This window comes from Stegodyphus dumicola, chromosome 5, assembly GCF_044657685.1.
Source record: "Stegodyphus dumicola isolate Sdum_Otavi_A_Nest chromosome 5, ASM4465768v1".
In the NCBI taxonomy this organism is placed as follows: domain Eukaryota; kingdom Metazoa; phylum Arthropoda; class Arachnida; order Araneae; family Eresidae; genus Stegodyphus; species Stegodyphus dumicola.
Genome location: NC_140772.1, coordinates 125270991 through 125291901, shown reverse-complemented (window position 1 = coordinate 125291901; position 20911 = coordinate 125270991). Strand labels below are relative to the sequence as shown.

The 20911-nt window shown below is 31.0% G+C and overlaps 1 protein-coding gene across 1 annotated transcript in view; it reads left to right on the top strand.

The window, feature by feature from the left end:
• Positions 1–20911, top strand: part of Polr2B (RNA polymerase II subunit RpII140) — a 176819-nt gene that overhangs the window by 115749 nt on the left and 40159 nt on the right. The window contains exons 12-16 of the mRNA XM_085817030.1: positions 11410–11564; positions 16728–16929; positions 18198–18463; positions 18541–18635; positions 18721–18842. Of these exons, the coding sequence (XP_085673156.1) occupies positions 11410–11564; positions 16728–16929; positions 18198–18463; positions 18541–18635; positions 18721–18842 (840 nt within the window). The remainder of the gene's footprint in view (positions 1–11409; positions 11565–16727; positions 16930–18197; positions 18464–18540; positions 18636–18720; positions 18843–20911) is intronic.

Below are 20911 nucleotides of genomic sequence, written 5' to 3'. Positions count from 1 at the left end.
GGTTTCAAGTGACTCTTCATTTAGCTCTGGAGATAAGTGTCTGGGTTTTGACCAAGGAGATTGAAAGGTGTTCTTAAAAGGTTCAATAGATTGGGTATTTTCAGAAAGTATTACTTTGCATTACTTTATATTTAAAATACTGCAAATTCATTATAATGATTACTCATAAAAGTTTTTTCTTCAAAAATGTGCGTAAAACAGAGGGTACATCTCATAAAAATGTGCATAAAAAAGAGGGTACATCTCATTCACCAGAAAATATGGCATATATTATATATACATACATGTAATCCTCAAAACAGTACTATTACCCCCCCCCCCCCCAAAAAAAAAAAAAAAACATCTGAAAGGTTTCAGATTTTTAATTATGTCCAAAGGGCTAGTTGGTTTATATATATATACATTTTATTTTTTACCTTTATTTATTAAATATCATGTTCTTTGCACTTAACCATAAAATTCAGTTCAAGAGCAATGTTGCACAATAATTTTAAAATGAGCTTATCTTTCGAATTTCCGATACACAGTTTTCTGTACAATGTTGCCATTGCTTGCTTTAAAATCATTGAGTTTGTTAATCAAAAATTCGTTAAAGTTTTACAAATATGAAATTGATAATAATACAAATGTGGGCCTCCAGATGCCCATATTCGAAGTAGGATTACGTCATTCAAAATTTGATGGCTCTAGGTTTCGTTGTTTTATCACATTGCGAGAAACATACATAAATTTATGCATAAATTTTTATATTAAATACATAAATTTAATTATTTATTTAATTTCTTTGAATATAATACAGGGTGATAATATTTGGTGGCAATAGTTTTAAAAATGAAACGGACATTCAGCGTGATTCGATACAAAATCAAAAAAAAGAAAACAACAGTCCCTTAGGGACAAAGCCCCTTTGAACTAATAACTATATTAGGAGTTGTTTTTTCCACTGAAGATTCAGATTTTAATCTGCTCAATCTGGATTAAAAAAAGTCTTTTTCTGCCAACATTTTGCACCTTAATGAAAGATAGAAATCTATTTAATGATATTTTAAAATAAATTCAGGTATTTATATTTATTTCGCAGCATACTTAGCAAAAAATATGTGCATTAAATTTTGTGGTAGAATGTCATCATACTGCTACAATTAGTTTCAGAATCATGCCAGAGAAAATTTCCTGAAATTTGAAAGTATTACAGTCAAAAGTCTTTAATCCGGACGTCCATAATCCAGAAAGATCTATAATCCGGACCTCATAGCTACAAACTTTCTGAGCATGCGTAACCACATTATGCATTTACGCATGCACGTTTAATGTACAACGGACGGTATAAGCTAAGCTAAAATTATCTAATTATCTATTTCAATTAATGTTGCAGATTGCGTTGTTCCATAATCTTCAAATTGGATCCAGCTTATTATTTTTTGCAGACTGTTAGAGAATTTTATAAAAGTAAGCTTGAACTTTCAATTATGTCAAAAAGAATTTCCGATGTTGGAGCTGCCAAAGGATCTACAAAGCGAAAGCATGTTTCGATGTCCATCAAACAAAAAGTGGAATTGCTGAAAAAAATGGATAAAGGCATATCCTTTGTTTGTCTAACCATTCCAAAATCTGTTTATCAATTTCACACTGCTCTGCGGGTTAACGATTGTTAATCGTTTCACTAAATTACGCCTGAAACGGCAAAAATTCCTGAATCATCTTGACTTTTTACTTAAATGTAAATGTAAAAAATTGATCCCCAATTTTATTCAAATCAAATCTAATCAAAAACCTTCGAGTCGCGTTTCAAGAATTCTGTTAAATTGCAAACTTGCCTTACTTCGGTCCGTGATAAGGGATACACGTCAACAATTGTCCAAAATTGAACATGAACTCTATAAGCTTCATCTGGAACTCGCTAAAACATATCCAAAATTCACTGCCCTTGAACAAAAGTCTTGGTCTAGAACGGAGAATGCAGTTAACCGTCATAAAAACATCCTTGCAGTTAAATTCGAAAAACTTCTTTTACAGTCTTCCAGTTTAAGTAGTTCAAAAAATCTTCCCATTGTAAACATCAAGCCAATAGTTAATATTTCTAATGTTAGTCTTTCAGAAGAACAAGAGAGAATTCTAAAATATAATTTTAACTTCTCACAAACCTGTAAACCCTCGATTCCAAAGATTTTGGCTCCTATCGAAAAAGCTTTCAAGTTCAGTAAAGTTTCAGATTCACAGAAAGAAATGATTAGGCATCTTATCGCTCATAATGTGAAATTGAATAATAAACCTTTGAAACCAAATCTAACTGCGAGAGAAAGAGCTACAATGCGCGAGATTCATTCTAACCCGGATATTGTCATTTCAAAGGCCGACAAAGGTGGCCAGATAGTCGTCATGGATAAGACCACTTACATCGATGGTGTCACTAAACTCTTAAACGAAGGACCATATAATCCGATCCCTAAAGATCCTTCACCTTCGGACTTATCCAAAATAAAAACTGCGATCAAATCTTCGCAAATCATTTCAAGCAACTTAAAACATTCGCTTATCCCATCTGTTGCGAATTGTGCCAGATTATATGCTCTTCCCAAAATTCATAAAAGTGGTATTCCTTTCCGCCCTATTGTATCAAATTTAGGTACTGCCTCGTATCCATTAGCTAAATATTTAGTTTCTAGATTTTCCACTCTATTAGACAATAACATTTACACCATAAAAAATTCAATAGAGTTTGTAAAAAAGGTTAAAAACATTTCTCCTCGTAATTTACTCATGGTTTCTTTTGATGTAAAATCATTATTCACCAATGTCCCAGTGGAGGGTGCATTAAGATGTCTAGAAACCAGACTTCGCGAATTTCATTTCTCTTGCATCGAAATTGATGAGCTAATTTCTCTCACTCAACTCTGTTTGAAACAAACACATTTTGTTTTCCAAAATAAATATTACAAGCAAACTGAGGGATTAGCCATGGGAAGCCCCCTCAGTCCCATCCTGGCTGATATCTACATGCATTATTATGAATCAAAATTGTTTGAAACTTTAAACTTCCCGGCATGGTTCCGCTACGTAGACGATACTTTTACCCTGTTTGAAGGTAATAAAGATGATTTAAATAGAGTTCTTTCAACAATGAATTCTATTGATCCTGCTATTCAGTTCACTTTTGAACTTGAGACTTGCAATTCTCTTCCGTTTCTCGACATTCTGGTCACACGTAACACATCCAACTTCAGTACTACAGTTTACCGTAAACCTTCATCGGTGTGCCTTCCACCACACTTTAAATCATATCATCCGACTAAACAAAAGTTAGCTTCATTTTATTCCTATGTTTTCCGTGCTCTTGCTCCTCCAAACTAGCCCTTGATGAAGAACTAAATTATTTAAAAGCAATAGCTATTGACAGGGGCTTTTCACCCAACATTATTAATCAAGCAGTTAAAAAATTCTCATCTCAACACACTAAAAGCCACACTCTTATTTTAGGAGATTATAAAAATTCTGTTGTCATTCCCTTCTTTCCATCAATTAGCTATAAAGTTGCACATATTTTGCAGAAATTTAACTTTCGGGTTGTTTACTCTCCCATCAATAAAATTCCAACTTCTACACTAAAGGACCCCATTCCGGATATGAATTCCTGGGGTATTTATAGGATTCCTTGCCAGTGCGGTTTAATTTACATTGGCCAAACTAAGAGAGCCTTAAAATTTCGCGTCAAAGAACATGAGGCATATGTTAAAAAAAAGGAAACACAGAAGTCTTCTGTTGCTCAACATTGTTGGTCCGAAAATCACACTTTCAATTTTTCTGCTGCCAAAATTATTCAAAAATCATCTTCCATTGGAGAACTGGATTTTCTAGAGGCATTTCACATTCATAAAAATCTTTCTGTTCTAGTTAACGATCCTAAGTCCAATCCAAATTTGCCTTCGGCTTTTAGAGAAATTATGTTTTAGTTCTGGTTTCGCCAACAGATGGCGCCACTTGCTTATTCTTGCCCAGGCTTTCTTATCTTATCTAAACATTATTTCCTGTCTTCTTCATTTGCGGTTTTGCAGCTGAAGATGATGGTTCGGTAAAACCATCGAAACTAGTCCTGTGAAAATTTTGTGAATTAACGCTGATTTTTGTTGTTTGACTTCTGAATCAGTATTTATTCGGCGTGTTATTGTGTCTTAAATATTAAGTTTTTTTTTTTTTTTTTTTTTTTTTTTTTTTTGTAAAATTTGATAGCCTTGTGTCAGAGGTTTGGCTGAGAGACTATTTTCCCTTTATTTTTTGGTCGTTGTATCTTGGAAAATTCTAGAAGGATTTGAAGGCAAGATTTATAGATCTGCAGTTGATGGCAAAAAATTCTATATGAAAAATTTTTTCATTGTATTAGAATACAAGGGGCATGCTTATGAGACAATTGTTATGAATTTCTCTTTATTTTTTGAAAAACCAGTGAAATCAGAAATAATTGAATTTTCTAGTTTTCACCCCAGAAGTCTTTCTCTTAACACATTCTTTTCCCCTCTTACATTCTTTTCTGTATTTACAAGTATGGAAAGCTGCAAAAATTATTACAGTTTTGTCTTATGGGCAAGCATCTGTAGAGATGAATTTTTTTTATGATAAATATATCGGAAACTAACAATTTAAAAGATTCATTTTATGTATGTAGCTTTGTACCATATAATTTCATAAAGTTTTTTTTTTTTTTTTTTTTTGAGTTATTTTCAATATTGATGTTACTTTAGTATTTCTTTAGAAATAAAGTCAGTGGTTTCTTTTATGTATACTGAATTCATGCACTTTTTTAGAACAACAAACATCTTAATTAAATCTGAAAATTCAGAGATCAAGAAGAAACTTACAGAAAGAAACTGGTTGTACTAAAAAAAAAAAAAAAAAAAAAAAAAAAAAAAAAATTCTTAATGAAATATTGTTGAAAATATTAACAAATTAGCTAATAAAGCAGATACTAGTAAAAATATCGATTTGTTTATTAAAGCAAATGAACTTACAAAAGTTGTTAGAGAGAGAAAAAGCTAAAATATCTGGAAAAATTTCAAATTAAAAATAGAAAAAGAAAACATATATTTTGCTAACAGATATATGTTTTGTAGCTTTTAATAAATAATTGTTCTAATATGTTTTTAAACTGAAGTAATAAATTAGTAATAAAGGTAAAAATTAGTAATAAAGTAATAAAGGTTTGATTATGTGTTATTTTAAATTGGAAAGTTTCCTTAAATTGAGATTTTAACAAAGCACTTTTAACAAATAGTTTTTAAAAAATAAAAAATAAGAAAAATTAATAGTGACCATGTAAATCCCTAACTTATGTGTGAATTATAAATGTTTCAAGAAATTTTCTGATTTAATGCCAATTACTTGATAGAATTTTTAGGTAGTTAGTTTTATTCTTAAATTAATTTTACAATTATATTAGATTGTGTTTGATAATAATGCAATCTGTTTGTTCTTAAAATGGTATTACATAAGTGAAGATTACATAGATAATTATGTAACAAGATGTGGAAACAAATTTTAGTACATTGTTCAGTCAACTATGTATATTTATTTTGAATTCATAATTTAATGTAAAACTTGACATCTAAATGTAGCAAACAGGCAGCTCACAAAACATATAAGCGAGCTGTGAATTAATGTATTTTTTTTTTTGTAGTTATTACAATGTATTTATTATCTATCTGATGAGAGATCAAACTAATTATTGGTATAGCACATGTAAATTTTTACGCGTTACCATACCTGCGAACTTTTACGAATTTTTCGTAATTTTTACGAAAGTGCATTTGTCTTTACGATTTTGCGATCATAATCCATTTTTTACGATTTTTTTCCTTTTTCAAGTGTTTTTAGTGATTTTTGTCAAAATTTTAGAATTTTTCACCAATTCAGCGATTTTCGCCAATTGCATTGTGTTTTACCGCCAACTACCGACTAATTCGAATCCAGTAACCTGCGGTTTCTCCCAACTCGCCGCTTAACCAGCCAATCCAATGCACTGAACTTGTTTCTCCCACTCTTTTCTTTTTCGAATTTTCTTAATACGTCGTTGTTACGAAATGAGTTCAAAAAAACTGTATTCTCAATATTTTCGGCCTGCCTACAAAGCCAAATTTCCAACAATTAAATAATCCTTCAAAGGAAATGACTATGCATTTTGCAACGTGTGCGTGTGTGACTTCATAATAAGTGATGGTGGAAGAAGCGACATTGTGAAGCATGTTAAGTCTAAAAAGCATGAAGTTAATGCTTCGGCTTCGACAACGTCAAAGAAAGTGGATGATTTTTTTTTCAAATTCGGCTACGAATTCGGATGCCGATGTCATTTTGGCAGAGTGTTTGTTTATTGCATTCCTCATGGAAAGCAATGTGCCGCTAAGCACTGCCGATCACGCCGGTCAACTTTTCCGACGGATGTTTCCCGACTCCAAGATTGCTCAGAAATATGCTTGTGCTTGCATGAAAACATCCTCTATTGTGAACGAAATTTCTTGTGATGCACAAAGTAAAACGATAGCTGCACTCCAGACTATGGGGGAAAATATTGACTCCTTGGTAATTAATGAGTGGAAACAACTTAACATCCCAATATCAAACTGCATTTCATTTGGTGCAGATAATGCTCATGTCATGGTGGGTGACAAAAAAGGTGTAGCCTCTTTCCTCAAAAAAGAACAAAATGAATTAATTGTTATTGGATGCCCATGCCACTTAATTAATTTGGCAGCAGAAAAAGCTGCAACTGCTTTACCATTAAATATCGACCAGCTTCTGATTGATGTGTTTTTCTATCTGGAAAAAAGTGTAAAAAGGAAAGAAAACCTAAAGAATTTCCAAGAACTGTGCTCTGGTGAAACAAGAAAAATTCTGAAACATGTATGCACGAGATGGTTATCCTTAGGCAGAGCGCTAGGAAGGTTTATTGAACAGTGGGATGCATTGCTAAAATATTTCCACGAAGAGACCAAAACGAAACCACAGATCCCATCAAATTTATCGGCATATAAGATTCCGAAAACCAACTTTGCTTCTAATCAAAATGCTTTAAAAGGGAAAAGCCAACACACAGAATCAAACCCTTTAAAAAGAAAATGCTTAGAAGACTTCTCAAAGGTCAACTTTGTTAAAAAAGTTGAAGGGAAGAAGAAACAGTCTTCTATTAGCCGGGAGGAAAGAATTTTCTATCTTCTTTCTTCGGATTTGAACAAAGCATATTGTAGTTTTGTGTTAAGTACCATTAAGATTTTTGAAAGTGTAAATACCCTTCTACAATCAGCTTCGCCAAAATCTCCCCTGCTTATCCAAATTCTTAATGATCTTTTGAAAGAAATTTATACTAAGTTTGTAAAACCGTTCGTTGTGAAAAACAGTGTGTTGATTCGTGTTGCCTATAATAGTTTGGCAAATCAAAAGGATGACGATCTTATAATTGGAAATCAAACCAGGACGCCTATTCTATGATCACTGGATCTGTCTACAACTTGAGCAAACAATATTGACTAAAAAAAATGGGTATGGACAGCCATCACAACTTATCGGAGAAAGCCATTCTGTGGTCCTCAGTTGGTGGGCGGTTGGGTCCATTTAACTTTACTGAAAGGGGACAAGGCTTCAAGGAGCTTTAGACCAATTGCAGTACAGACGAGTGACGAAATTTATAGTGTGCGCTGTCTGAAGTTCTAGGAATAATTTCCCATTATTTCACTAATTCACACGCTGCATTTGTAGTTCGAAAAAAATTGCACAAAACAGTATTATGACCAACACGCAGCAGAATATGCTGCTGTGTTATGTGAAGGAAAATTCCGTTTTTTAAGGGGAAATTTAACGCAGGAATTTAGAGCTAAGAAATAAGGAATGATATGGGATACCATGAAAGCAATGGTAAATAGATAAAAGTAAATGAATTAAGCTTACTTCAAATACTTTTAGAAATAAACAATTTTAATCATTTAAATTTATAATATGATTAATTTGCATTACAATCTAATAGCAAACTAAGTTTTTTTTTTTTTTTTTTTTTTTTTCCTCCCCATGCTTACATTAAAACTGTTTTTCCTCAATTTATTTTACAGTTACTATTGAAAAAATATTTTTCTAAATAAGAAATTAGAAAGAAAATATTTCTTTCTTACTATTTCTTCCCTTTTTTTATTTTCTTTTTCTATGAAAATTATTTCTTTCAGGAAAAGAAATAAAATTCATTCGCTATTACAGTATGGCCGATTGCTGCTGCATTCAACTATCACACACGCATCAAAATGCTTCATTTTAAATAATTTATTCTATAATTAACATGAAAGAAAGTATTTTTTCAATATAAAATATATACAACCAAAATTAAACTAATCTATCTTGTATGTGTGATTAATTCGTTTTGCAATTTTTGTCACACAATTACTAATACCTTTTTTTAATATTACATTGCTGTTATTTTAATTTAAAAACTGCTCAGTTTAAATATTCTTCCTTCTCAAAAGATTTTATTCTGTGAAAATAATTAAAAGATAGTGATATTTTCACAATGCGAGTACTAAAGAAAAAATAATCAGTGTAGGTCTCCTGCAGTTGAAGTCCTTGTCAAACCAGCGTTTCAACACATTTTAAATAGAAAACTAATAATAATCAATATCTCTTTTACAATATAAAAACGAGAATGCTATGAATAGTATTTTTTTTTTTTTTTTTCTAAATTTGCTAAGAAACAATGATTTTTTAATACTATAATAAGTTACAAAAGTACTTTTCCATGAACAAACCCTCAGTCTTATAGCATTGTTACTTTATAGCATAATACATTAATAATGCAGTATAATTCTGCTAACAAACCTACCAGCCGCCGAGCGGTAGAGTCGCTGAATGCAGGTAGTTTGGTCCGAGGTTCGAATCCCGCGAACGAGCTGGGCGGTGTTTTCGTGGTTTTCCCCATGTGTAACATGTATATGAGCCAGTTTCCCTTAGAAAGTCATCACTTAGAAACCAGTTTTAAAACTTAATAAATTACACACACACAACAGCAACAACAAAAATCAGATTTTATATTACTCCCAAACGGCCATTTTTTTAACGTTTTGCGTGTTGTCTTTATTTATTAAATATCATGTTTTTCGCACTTAAACCATAAAATTCAATTCAACAGCAATATCATATAATTTTAAAAAAGCATATCTTTAGAATTTCCGATACATAGTATCGCGCGCTAGAGATGAATATGTTGTTTTCCTCTCCCCCCCCGGTACAATGCTGCCATTGCTCGCTTTGAAATAGTTGGATTTCTTAATCAAAAACTCGTAAATGCTTTACAAAATATGATATATGAAATGGATAATAATACAAATTTCCAGTTCCAAATTTGGGCCTCCAGATGCCCATATTAGAATAGAGTATTACGTTATTCAGAATTTCATGGCTCTAAGTACCGTTGTTTTATAACATTCATACATTCTGCAGATTCCTCATTATTTAATTTCTTTAAATATAATAGAGTGCGAAAATACTTGGTGGCAATGATTTGAAAAGTGAAATGCCATTTATCGTGAAACGCCACAAAATGGCAAAACAAAATTAATAGCCCCTCTGGGCTAAAACTTATTTTTAAAAGTGTCACACTAGTAGTAGTACAGCTACTACTAGTGTGACACTTTTAAAAATATTATAAAGCTATTTTATAGTTTTATAATTTAAAAAAAAATTTTTTTTTTTACAGTAGTGTGAATTTCGCGTAATAATGAACGACATTCCTTTTTGTATTCACAGTATTATTCGTAAGGTATTCAACTGTTAGATTTTAAAGTAAACGTAATTCTTGCTGTACATAAATCGAGTAGAAGCTTATCAGATGTCTATATTTGCATTAAATTAAGAAGGTTTATGTGCTTGATAAACTTATTATCTTTTACATTTTTAAAGCATACAATTACAATTTATATCTATAATTTCAGGAGTAGTAGAACCTTTCTTTCAGTAGAAATTGCGTTCTTGTTTTCTGAATGTGGCTCCAAATACTCTCTCAGTTCATCGCAAATTAAAATAACTATAAATTTTGGCAATCTGAAATATGCAATGAAAACATCTTTTGGCAGAGCAAAAGCATCAACATATTTTCTATAAATTCGCCACCGATTCAGAGATCTGCGATCGTATTCTTTGCTTAAATATGAAAAAATCAGCGGCGAAAACACTACAAAGCCATTGTCTACTTAGTACGTCAACTGCACAACTCTGATTGACGACGCGGCAACACTTTTTCACGTGCTTTCGACAACTTCCGTACTCAGAGAATATAGGATGTCGGGCAGACCTGTTTTTTACTAGCAGTGACATCTGGCGGCCCACAACTTGCTGTCGACTCTCGTAGCGTAGAATAACCGTCCAGGGAACTTGTAAATTCTTTGAAAGATCATGAGAAAAAAGAATTTTTTCAATGTGTTAGAAAGTACTTTTCCTCCCTGTGATTACATTGTAAGGAAGTTTCCTTTGCAAAATAAAGTTCTTTTAAATGCTGAAGTGGCAAATTTGAAACAAATTGAAAATTCATCTTTTGAAAAGATTCGTTTTTTTATTGATAAATTTTCATTTTTGTTAACAATTAAAGAAAGTGAATGCCATAATGATGCTTTAGGTGAACTACAGAACCAATTTTCTGCTGCACAGTTTGAAGACTTTGCCAGTTCTGGAGAAGATAGACTTGATGTCCTCGTTGGTACCTTAAAAAGAATAAAAAGAGCTGATGGAACACCAAAATATGATAGACTAGCAAGAGTTTTATGTGCTATTCTCGTAATTCCACACAGTAATGCTGAGTGCGAGAGAGTCTTCAGTGTTGTGAAGAAAAACAAAACTATGTTTCGTTCTTCAATTTCAGCAAAAACTCTAGAAAACATTTTAATTGCTAAATGTTATGAGAAAACTAATTGTTATGACAGGAAATTTTCCAAAGAAGTTTTGGCTAAAGCCAAAAAATGCACTCTAAATTCATTGCAATAATTTTTTTGTGTAAGAATTAAGTTCTTGTTTTTTTTAGTTACTACTTAATTGAGATTTACTAATGTAAGTACAATTTTCTTTTTTCTATTTGTATAAATTGTTATTTTTTTAATATCAAAGTATGATATTAATTCTTCATGTTCTTCTGAATTTTGGAGAAATCTTCTGAATTTGGGGGAGAAATCTTCTGAATTTTTATCTTTAGAGGTTGGCAGGTATGGCGTTACATCTCCCCCATTTAATGAGCAAAATGTTTAACTTTATAAATTTATTTGCTACTTTGGAAATTTTTTTATGATAGTAAGTGGAAATTTTATTCTGTTACATGAAAACTGTTCTTTTGAAATATATATATGTGTTTTGAAATTGCAGGAAAAATTTTGAAATTTTTATTACAATTGTTTTCTGTAGGTCTCGATGGTAAGAGACATTCGTGATCGTGAAATACGAATTTATACTGATGCTGGTAGAATTTGCAGACCTTTGTTAATAGTTGAAAATCAAAAACTCTTGTTAAAGAAGAGACATGTTGATCGACTTAAGGAAAGAGAATATAACAATTATAGGTACTTTCATGTGTTTACATCTTGTGTAATTTAATTGCTTACAGCGTTCATCATTTTTATCAAGTCCTTTATTCTCTTCAGCTTTCAATTTTGTTATCATTCATATATTTATCTATTATTAATTTTTGTAGGTAAGCAAGTTAATTTTCTTCCTGAGTTTAATCTTTAAATATCTAATTAAGTACTTTTATTAAACTTTAGTATAAAGAATTTTATCCATTTTGATCTTCTTTTGATTTTGAATTACTTTTTAATGTTAAAAAATGTATAACTTTTGTTTTTACTTTTGATTTGAAAATGAGAGTATTGGAGAATATATCTTCTAAAGTAAGATTCTTATTTAGTCGTGGTCTTCATGAGCAACTTAAATTTAAAAGATTATTTACTAATTTGATATTGTTTATGAAGGTTCTTTTGGCTTAAATTGACTAATGTCTTTCTATTGATTGAGTATTGTTCATGACTTATGATTTCGCTCTATCAGAAATATAATTTGATCCATACTTGGAAGAAAGAAGAAACACTCTCACTTAATTTAGTTGTTGTTAATTGATAGAAGATTGGGTTATTCCCCTTGACAAGTCAATCTGCGATCAATGAAAATAGCTACTTTTTCAGTACTTAAAATTTTTATGTTTGATTTTGGGATTTTTGTGATTAAGAATTTTTCTTAACAGTTTTTTTGTTTTTACCACAATAGATGTCTAGAATAAGCTAATTTAAAATAATAATTAAAATACTGAATAAAAAAGTTCTTTTTCTTATACTTTTTCATGGTTTTAATTAAATTTCTTTTTCTTGGTGATGGTATATTAAAAGTTTTCTTAATATAAATGATATATATATTATCATTAATATTATTATTATTAGCTTATTTGCATTTAAAATTTGTTTCTATTTAAATTTTATTCACTTTTCCTCATGTGTATTTCTAGGATTTTTGAATTTTTTGTTAAGTTATAGAAAAGTGTATATTTTATATGTGAGCGTGTATATGAAATATATACAAAATCTATACTTTTGTATGTGAGTGTGTGTTTATATTTTTGATGATAATGGGAAAGGCTGCACAAGAAATGGCTGTGCCATTTCTTGCATATGCATTGTTGAAATTTTGTCTAGCAGCTGGTGCCATTTTGAAAAATTGGCCCTATTGGGGGGGGGACTGGGGAGTTTACAAGTTTCTGTTAAGCTATAGATTTTACCAAGAAAGCTAAAATATGCTGTATGAGAGATGGATTGGAAAAATGTTTCTTGGTAGCTATGTCTATTAATTTGAATACAAGTGAGCCATGATTGGGCCAAAAGAAAAATAATCAAATCATTGGGAAAGTGTTACTAACAATAGGTCAAAGGATAAAACTTGTTAACAGTAGCAATATGAATCAGTTTAGTAACCAGGGAGAATATTAGACTGCTTGTTAAGAGATTTTCAGAGAGGAAATTCAGAAAGGTTGTTAAATGCAATTTCTCAAATTTCACAATGGTCTATTTTATGTCTGTTTATATACATTAAGATAGTGCATTTCAGTTGGTTAGGTGTTTCTTTGTTAATGTTGCCACTGCATAGCGTGTATGACTTAATTGTAAAACATTTGTTTTTGGCATCAGATATTTCATAAGAAATTATTAAAAGTTTCCAAAGTATATTGGAATATGCAGAAGAAACAAAATGGGGTAAGGGAGAAAAACAATTGTGGAAGATTTCAATCTTAAGGTGACAGAAAATGCTCATACTTGTTCTTAATTATTGCTTTGATGTTCATGATATGATGATATTTTGAAACTGAGAGCTTCCTTAACCCTTTATTGCTGATTCATGCAATTGTGCCAGGATGAACGACTGTCATAAAACCGTGTCAGAGTTTTGAAGCATTTTAGAAATTAATATTTTTGGCTCAAGATGGCATTATATATCCATAGGATTTGGTATGTACACTCTATAACAGGGCTTCTTAAACTTTTTCCAGTTGCGACCCCTTGACCTCATAATATTTACAAAAATTTTGTGAGATCCCATAAGCATTGTGCAAATCCGACATGCGTGTAAGTTAAACTGTCAAATTTTTCACTTGTACTGTAATATACTATTGCAGTTTTAGGTCATTAACTTTTAATTTTAAGATATAGAATAATGTGAAAATTTTAAATAACTAACAGACAAAATGACAGCATCATGTGCAAAAAGCAAGTAGTAAAATGAACATGTGTATTATAAAAAGAGTGTGTCAAAATGTTTTCATTTTTTCTTTGTGTTGTCATATCTTTATCTATTTTCAGATACATTATGTAAAAATATTTGGTAATTGTAAAATTATTATAATAAGTTAAAGAAATATCAAAACTGCTAAAATTTTTGGCAACCCCCTGCTGCAGGTCGCGCAACCCTCATGGGAGTCATGACCCGCAGTTTAAACTCCACTCTCTAACAAACAAAACAAAAAAAAAAAAAAAAAAAAAGATGCACCAAGAAGGAATTGTCTGATGGAGACAAAAATTGGTGGATAGGAAGATTATGTACAGAATGGAAAATGATTAAAATTTTAGAACATTTGAATGATTTATTTCAGGGTTACATAGTTAAAGTAACGAGCTCAATAAGGTGTTGACTCAAACTGTCACACAGTGGGGCATAGACTGATAAATCTCCCAGATGGTCTCCTGCAGTATTTCTTACCAAATTTGCTCCAATTATCAGGCTAGGTCATCAACATTCCCTGGTAAATGCAATCACACCCGAGACATGCTCGATGGGAGAAAGATCTGGCTGGCCAAGGAAGTGTTTGACAAGTTGTAAGATAGCTCATAGCAACATGTGCCGTATGTAGTCTGGCATTATCTTGCTGAGAAATAAGACCAAGGTACTGCAAAAGGAACAGTAGCAAAACGGGTCTCAGAATGTCATGGACGTACCACTATGCTGTAAGTGTGCCTCTAATGACGACCAAACGGGTCTGGCTATCAAAGGAAATAGCACCCCAAACCATAACTCCTGGTTGGGGGCCTGCATGGCATGCAGTAGTGAAAGCAGGATTGGCATGCTGCTCTGGGCATCTACAAACACGTCTTCGATGATTGTCACGACACAGTTGGAAGTAGGATTCCTTGCAAAAGACTATATGTCCTCAGTCAGCATCATTCCAACCTGTTTGAGCCAAGCACCACTGTAATTGAGCTCGACAGTGCGCAGGCGGGAGTGGCAAGTAGTGTAATGGTTGGTATGAGTGTAGATTTTGCTCTATCAGCCATCAGTGAATGGTCATGGTGAACACTCGTGAGCAGGTCGCACGTCTGATGGTTGATGGCAATGAATCAGGTGCTGTGACAGCTGATTTGACAATCACTCTGTCCTCCCGATCTGTTGTGGCTCTAGGTCGACCATTACCATCATGATGCTGAAATCTGCCATTATCTTCTAATCGCCACATTGCTTCGACTTATATGACTAGTGATTCTCCGATTTGCCCAACCTGCCTCTTCCAAACCAATGATATGATCTCTTTCAAACTCTGGCAGTTGCTCGTAATGAGCTTGAATCCTGTGGCGAGGCATTTTTTTCAGTCGTTGAAAGGTATTCTAAATGGCATTGCAACAGAAATTTTTAACAACAGTTCAAGAACAGCTCCTTATATACACATCTGCTGGATGCACAGTACCGATGCACAGGAGATCGCACTATTCATTCATTGGACAACAAATTTTAATCATTTGCATATATGGTCAAAACATTTACGCATATAAAATTTCAAAGCAATCAGATGATTCCTTCTTGGTGCGTCAATTTTTTTGTTATAGAGTGTATTTGCTCTTCAACTTGAAATGAGAGAAAGTTCACTCTCACAGACACTTGGATTTTGATTATATAACCTAATTGCATTGGGTGTATGGGTTTGCAGTCCACTTTCTAATTGAAAAATATACCTAGTGTATTTGAAATATGTCTGTTTTGAGCATTAGAAAGTCAAAGTGTTGAAAATTTTTAACATATTATATGAATGTAAACCAGGTTATATTTATAGCTGTATCATTTATACTTAGGGGGGGCAACTTCAAGATCATATGGTGAAAGTGTTGTTAAATTTGTACTTGAAGACTTGTCATTTATATATTGACTGTTTGATGAATGAATTTTTTTTACTTGGGACAAATACTTAAGGGACTGTAATGAGGAAAAGAAAAAAGAAGACTGAAAATGTTCCACTGCATACTAAGAAAATTGGTCAGATGTTGGTTTTGCAGAAAAAAACTAAAGTTAACTGCTTTCAAAGCTAGACAAGAAGTGCTTTGTTAAGATGAAAGTTCTGAGAAAGTGTGATGACGATTCTTCGTTTGTTCACACTTCTGCAGAAATCCTCCAAAAAGGCAAAGGAACTATTATGAATTCAAGAAATATAACAGAGGATTAAGTGTAGATCCCTGCATTGAAATTTATCTCACAAAAGAATCAGTTTTAAGAAAAATTTTTAGTTGTCAAATCTATGATGTTAGAAGTCACTGAAATTCAAGTTAACACTGGAAAAAAAAATGATTCGCAAAATAAAAAAAAAAAAAAAAAAAAAAAAAAATTAAATTAAAAAAAAAAAAGAAAGTATCTGAAGTAGGTAAATAAAAAAAGTATATAAAAAGCACATACTGCATATATACTCTACACAACATTTTTAAACAATGTGTTCACCTATCTGAAATTTTGTGGATTTAAAGGCTTAATAACAAAAAATCTTCGTGCCCTGGAGAGACTCTCACAAAAGAAACAGTAGGCTCCAGCAGTTATGCCTTCCATCACAAAAGGGTTAAAGTATATCAGTAAATTTTATGTTTATATTTAAAATATTTTTGGTAAGAACTGTGAGTAGACATAAGTCTTGATTCTTAAACGAAAGGCACCTAGGTTTTTCTTGTACATCAGTCATGCCATTACAGCCTGTTATGTAAACATTTGAGCTATCAGTAGAAACAATAGATACCTTTACTTGAAGAAAGCATTTTTACTGAAACTTTTGGATTCCATAAATTACAGGAACATTAAGAAATTCTGAAGAATGTTTATGTTTTTGAAATTGTATTAACTATATAAGCATGAAATTTGCTTTTGAAAATGTAACTTTTTATTATTCATAACACATAATTTATTTTACAAAACTGATGCTACATTTCATTTGTTAGTTGGCAAGATCTTGTTGCCAATGGTGTTGTTGAATACATTGACACTTTAGAAGAAGAGACAGTGATGCTTGCAATGACGCCTGACGATCTTCAGGAAGACAAGGGCCAAGCATATTGTTCCACATATACTCATTGTGAAATCCATCCATCCATGATGCTGGGTGTTTGTGCCTCCATTATTCCTTTCCCTGATCATAACCAGGTGATCATTTGCACTTTAAATTGTTATAATTAAACTAGACTGATATTTATTTAACATTACGATATTTCTTTTCTCTTTCTCGTCTTTCTCCCTTGTAATATGCTTAATGCAATTTCAGATAATTTCTGTTAATACTATATTTATTTTCTTAAAAGGAAATGTTTAATAAGTTATTAATAAGTTTAATATGTTATTGTTATGTCTAATTTCACTTGTCTAGCCTAATGAAAACTAACCCACAAATTTTGTTGTGGCAAGGATTGCAGGATTACATCTGTCATTGGCATTTGCCTTAAGCCCTTATAAGGTAGTATGACTTTGCCCAGTTCTACTCTAGTGTCCAGAGTTTGCTACGCTTCTTCCCCTATTATCAAGTGACTTGGAAGGACGTCTAGCTTGCCGTATATTTTGAGTACCATTTGCTTCAGACGCACTTTACATTTACAAACATTTGTACCTTCTCCAAGATTCAAACCCAGAATCTTCATCGCTATGGAATTCAGCATCATTTTTTAAAGAATACCGAGTAAGATTAAATTTTAAATTAAAGCAAAGAATAAAAATAATCTTTGTATCTTAGTTTACTGGAAATATTTTTCAAATTTCGAACAAATCAATCTAAAAAATTATGGTAGCAGGCTGTATTTTCTAAAAAGCTGCTAGAAATGTGGATATAATAAATAGTAAATTATGCATTAGTTTCGTGATAGCTGAGATTATGATTAAATAAAATGCAATATCTTTAGCATTAAACAAAATTTTCATCAAATAATTAATATGGGGAGTGAATGAGACATTATTTTTTAAAAGGAGGATAAGCAGGTATATTTTTTGCATGTATGAAAAACAATTTCATCATGAACCCCCCCTTTTTTTCCATTGTTTTCTTTCTTTTCAAGACAATATTAATTCAGATTTGAAACTTCTAACTTTTCTTATAAATATTTATTCAATATAAAATAAGATTTTCTTTTAAAAATATTAAGTGACCAAAAGCATTCTCATCATTTTATTGACTGAAATTTCATTAGATTATCCAAAATTTATCACAGAGATGAGAACTTAAGTACACATATATATTTATATATGTATATATATATCATCAGTTTCCATTATGTATGGCTTTGTGAGCCATTAGATGGAATATCAAGAAACTAATTTCATTACCATAGGCAAAAGTAAACTCTTGCTTGAAGAGGAATCATTCCTTTTTAACAGTTTTAGTTATGGTTTAAAAACACATATTAAATTTATTTCTTTTCTTTTAGTCTCCTCGTAACACTTATCAGTCTGCTATGGGTAAGCAAGCTATGGGTGTGTATATAACAAACTTTCATGTTCGAATGGATACATTGGCCCATGTGTTATACTACCCTCAGAAGCCTTTGGTCACTACAAGGTCAATGGAGTATCTGCGTTTCCGAGAATTACCTGCTGGAATTAATTCTATTGTTGCAATTTTGTCATATACTGGATATAATCAAGAAGACTCTATAATTTTAAATGCATCTGCAATTGATAGAGGATTTTTTAGGTAAAGTAAAATTTTTATCAATATAATTTAATACCTTTTGTAATGCTTATCATTTGATATCAACTACCCTGTTTCAGATCTGTATTCTATCGAGCTTATAAAGATGCAGAGCAAAAGCAAATTGGTGATCAGGAGGAGCAATTTGAAAAACCTACTAGAGAAACTTGCCAAGGTCCTTAAAAAACTGTAATTTTACCCCTTTAGAATTTTATTTTTAAACTTTTTTAAATCTTAAATGCTATTTTAATATTTTGTAGGTATGCGAAATGCTATTTATGATAAATTGGATGATGATGGAATTATTGCACCTGGTACCAGAGTTTCAGGAGAAGATGTAATAATTGGTAAAACAATTACTCTGCCAGAAAATGATGATGAGGTTTGTATAAACATACATACATATTAGCTTTACTAAAATTTATGTATAAAGAGATTCTTCATAGGAGAAAAAAATTGTGAAAAGAATGTGTTAAAATTAGTGAAAAAGTTTAAAAATTAGCAACATTATCTCATATATTAACAGATCACTTATACTTTCAAATTTGTAGTTATATAAATATTAAATATATCTGCTGTACATAATATAATATCTATATATAATTTTATTCATTCTTCCAAACATGTTAATTTTTAATAAATGAATAAGAGTATGAAAATTAGAATTTTCCCAAAAGAAAAATTGAAAGAGCAAAATATTAATGCATGAAGGTCAGCTGCAATAATTAAATTTTGCATCTGTATATAAGTAAAAAATCTTTTTTTGGCTACATAAATAAATATTTTATCCATCTATCATAAAGTTTGAAATACCTTATTGTTTCACAATCTAGGAAGATGGCTGTTAATTTTACTCAGTCCCCCCAAAAAAAATCATTTATTTCGGTCTTTTTTATTATTTATATTATATTTAAATGCATACTCAAGATAAAATTAAGGGCAACAAGATTTTGTAAATCCTTGCACCGTGATTAAAGTGGCAACAACGTATATTGCTTGCAAGAGTTTGATCATACTCTCACTTTTATTTATGGATAATAATAGTACTCTACGTAATACTTGATTATTTAATATGGGATTTAATGTTATTACATCATTTAATATTTTTTTGCTTTTATATTGAATGAAAAATTAACATTTGGAGGCTTTTAAATATCTGTTCTGTAAAATTTATTCAGTTAACAAAAGTAATTTCTGACTTGTAAGTAATATATTATTTAAAAGAGATTGTTTTTGTATTTTATTTTATTAGTTATATTTTAAGTACAATAAATCTGCCCAGTTAAGAAGTATAATTTCAGATCTATAAATAAATTACATATTATTTAAATGTATGAGGAGGTTTTTGTATTTTATTGTATTGTGCTTTAAACACAGTAAAGAGAAATAAATCCTCTCGTCAGTTGTATGTGTATCTGAGAAATGTATGACAAAAGAGTTCTTAAAATTTTTCACATTTAATCAAATGCCTTGATCTTCATATGCTTAGTGTTTGCTTATGTGGTCACAAAGTAATATAAAATATGTTTTTAACAAAATATTTCCCAAGTTTATAGCTATAGGATGTTAATATATATATATATATATATATTTGATTTTGTGTCAAATTAGTCTGTCAACGGTATAAAAAACCAGCAGATTTTTCTTTCTTTCTTTTCTGTCTTTCTTTCTTTCTTTCTTTCTTTTTTTTTTTCTTTTTTTTTTTTTATTTTGACTAAATGAATTCTAATTTTTAAGTATAATACAAGCAACATTATCCCATTTAAAAAAAAATCTGTTGATTTAGTAAAACTAAATGTTTATTCTTAAAATATTATTGTAGTATTTTGATCAATAAATTCTGTGTTTTAGGCATTTTTCTGTAAAAAAAATTTCTTATGTACTTTTTTACGAACATTTTTGCTTAAAAGTGTGCGAAAGTGCTTAAAAGCTATAATTAATTGTTCTAATATAGACCAATAAAACATATAAACAAAGGTTACTTAACATATGAAAAAAAAAAAAAAGTTCTGCAAAAGATATCAATCTTTGGGATGTGTGTTTCAGATACTTATCGTGATTCAGTTCAGCAATGCTAGAAGAGTATTAGAGCATCATAAAAGCAAGCAACCGATTCATGATTCTCAGGGCCATTAAATGCATCATATCTGTGATATGTAGTTTTCATTTCAGGTTGAGGAAGTATATCACATCTTCCTCACATTGTTATAATACGAGGAGTTAATTTTGGTCATGATACACATGCACAGCAATACCTTATATACAGTGTTATTCCTAGGATTTTTTTGGAAGAGTAAAAATACTCCTTGACTTTTTTAGGAGAAGTGAAATTCATTTATGAGGAGTGAAACATGGAAATAGTATAAACTATATATACAGAGACAAATTTCCTATAAAAAATACTTTTTTAATGGACAAAATGAAATAGAAAAAAAATGAGGATGCTATTTT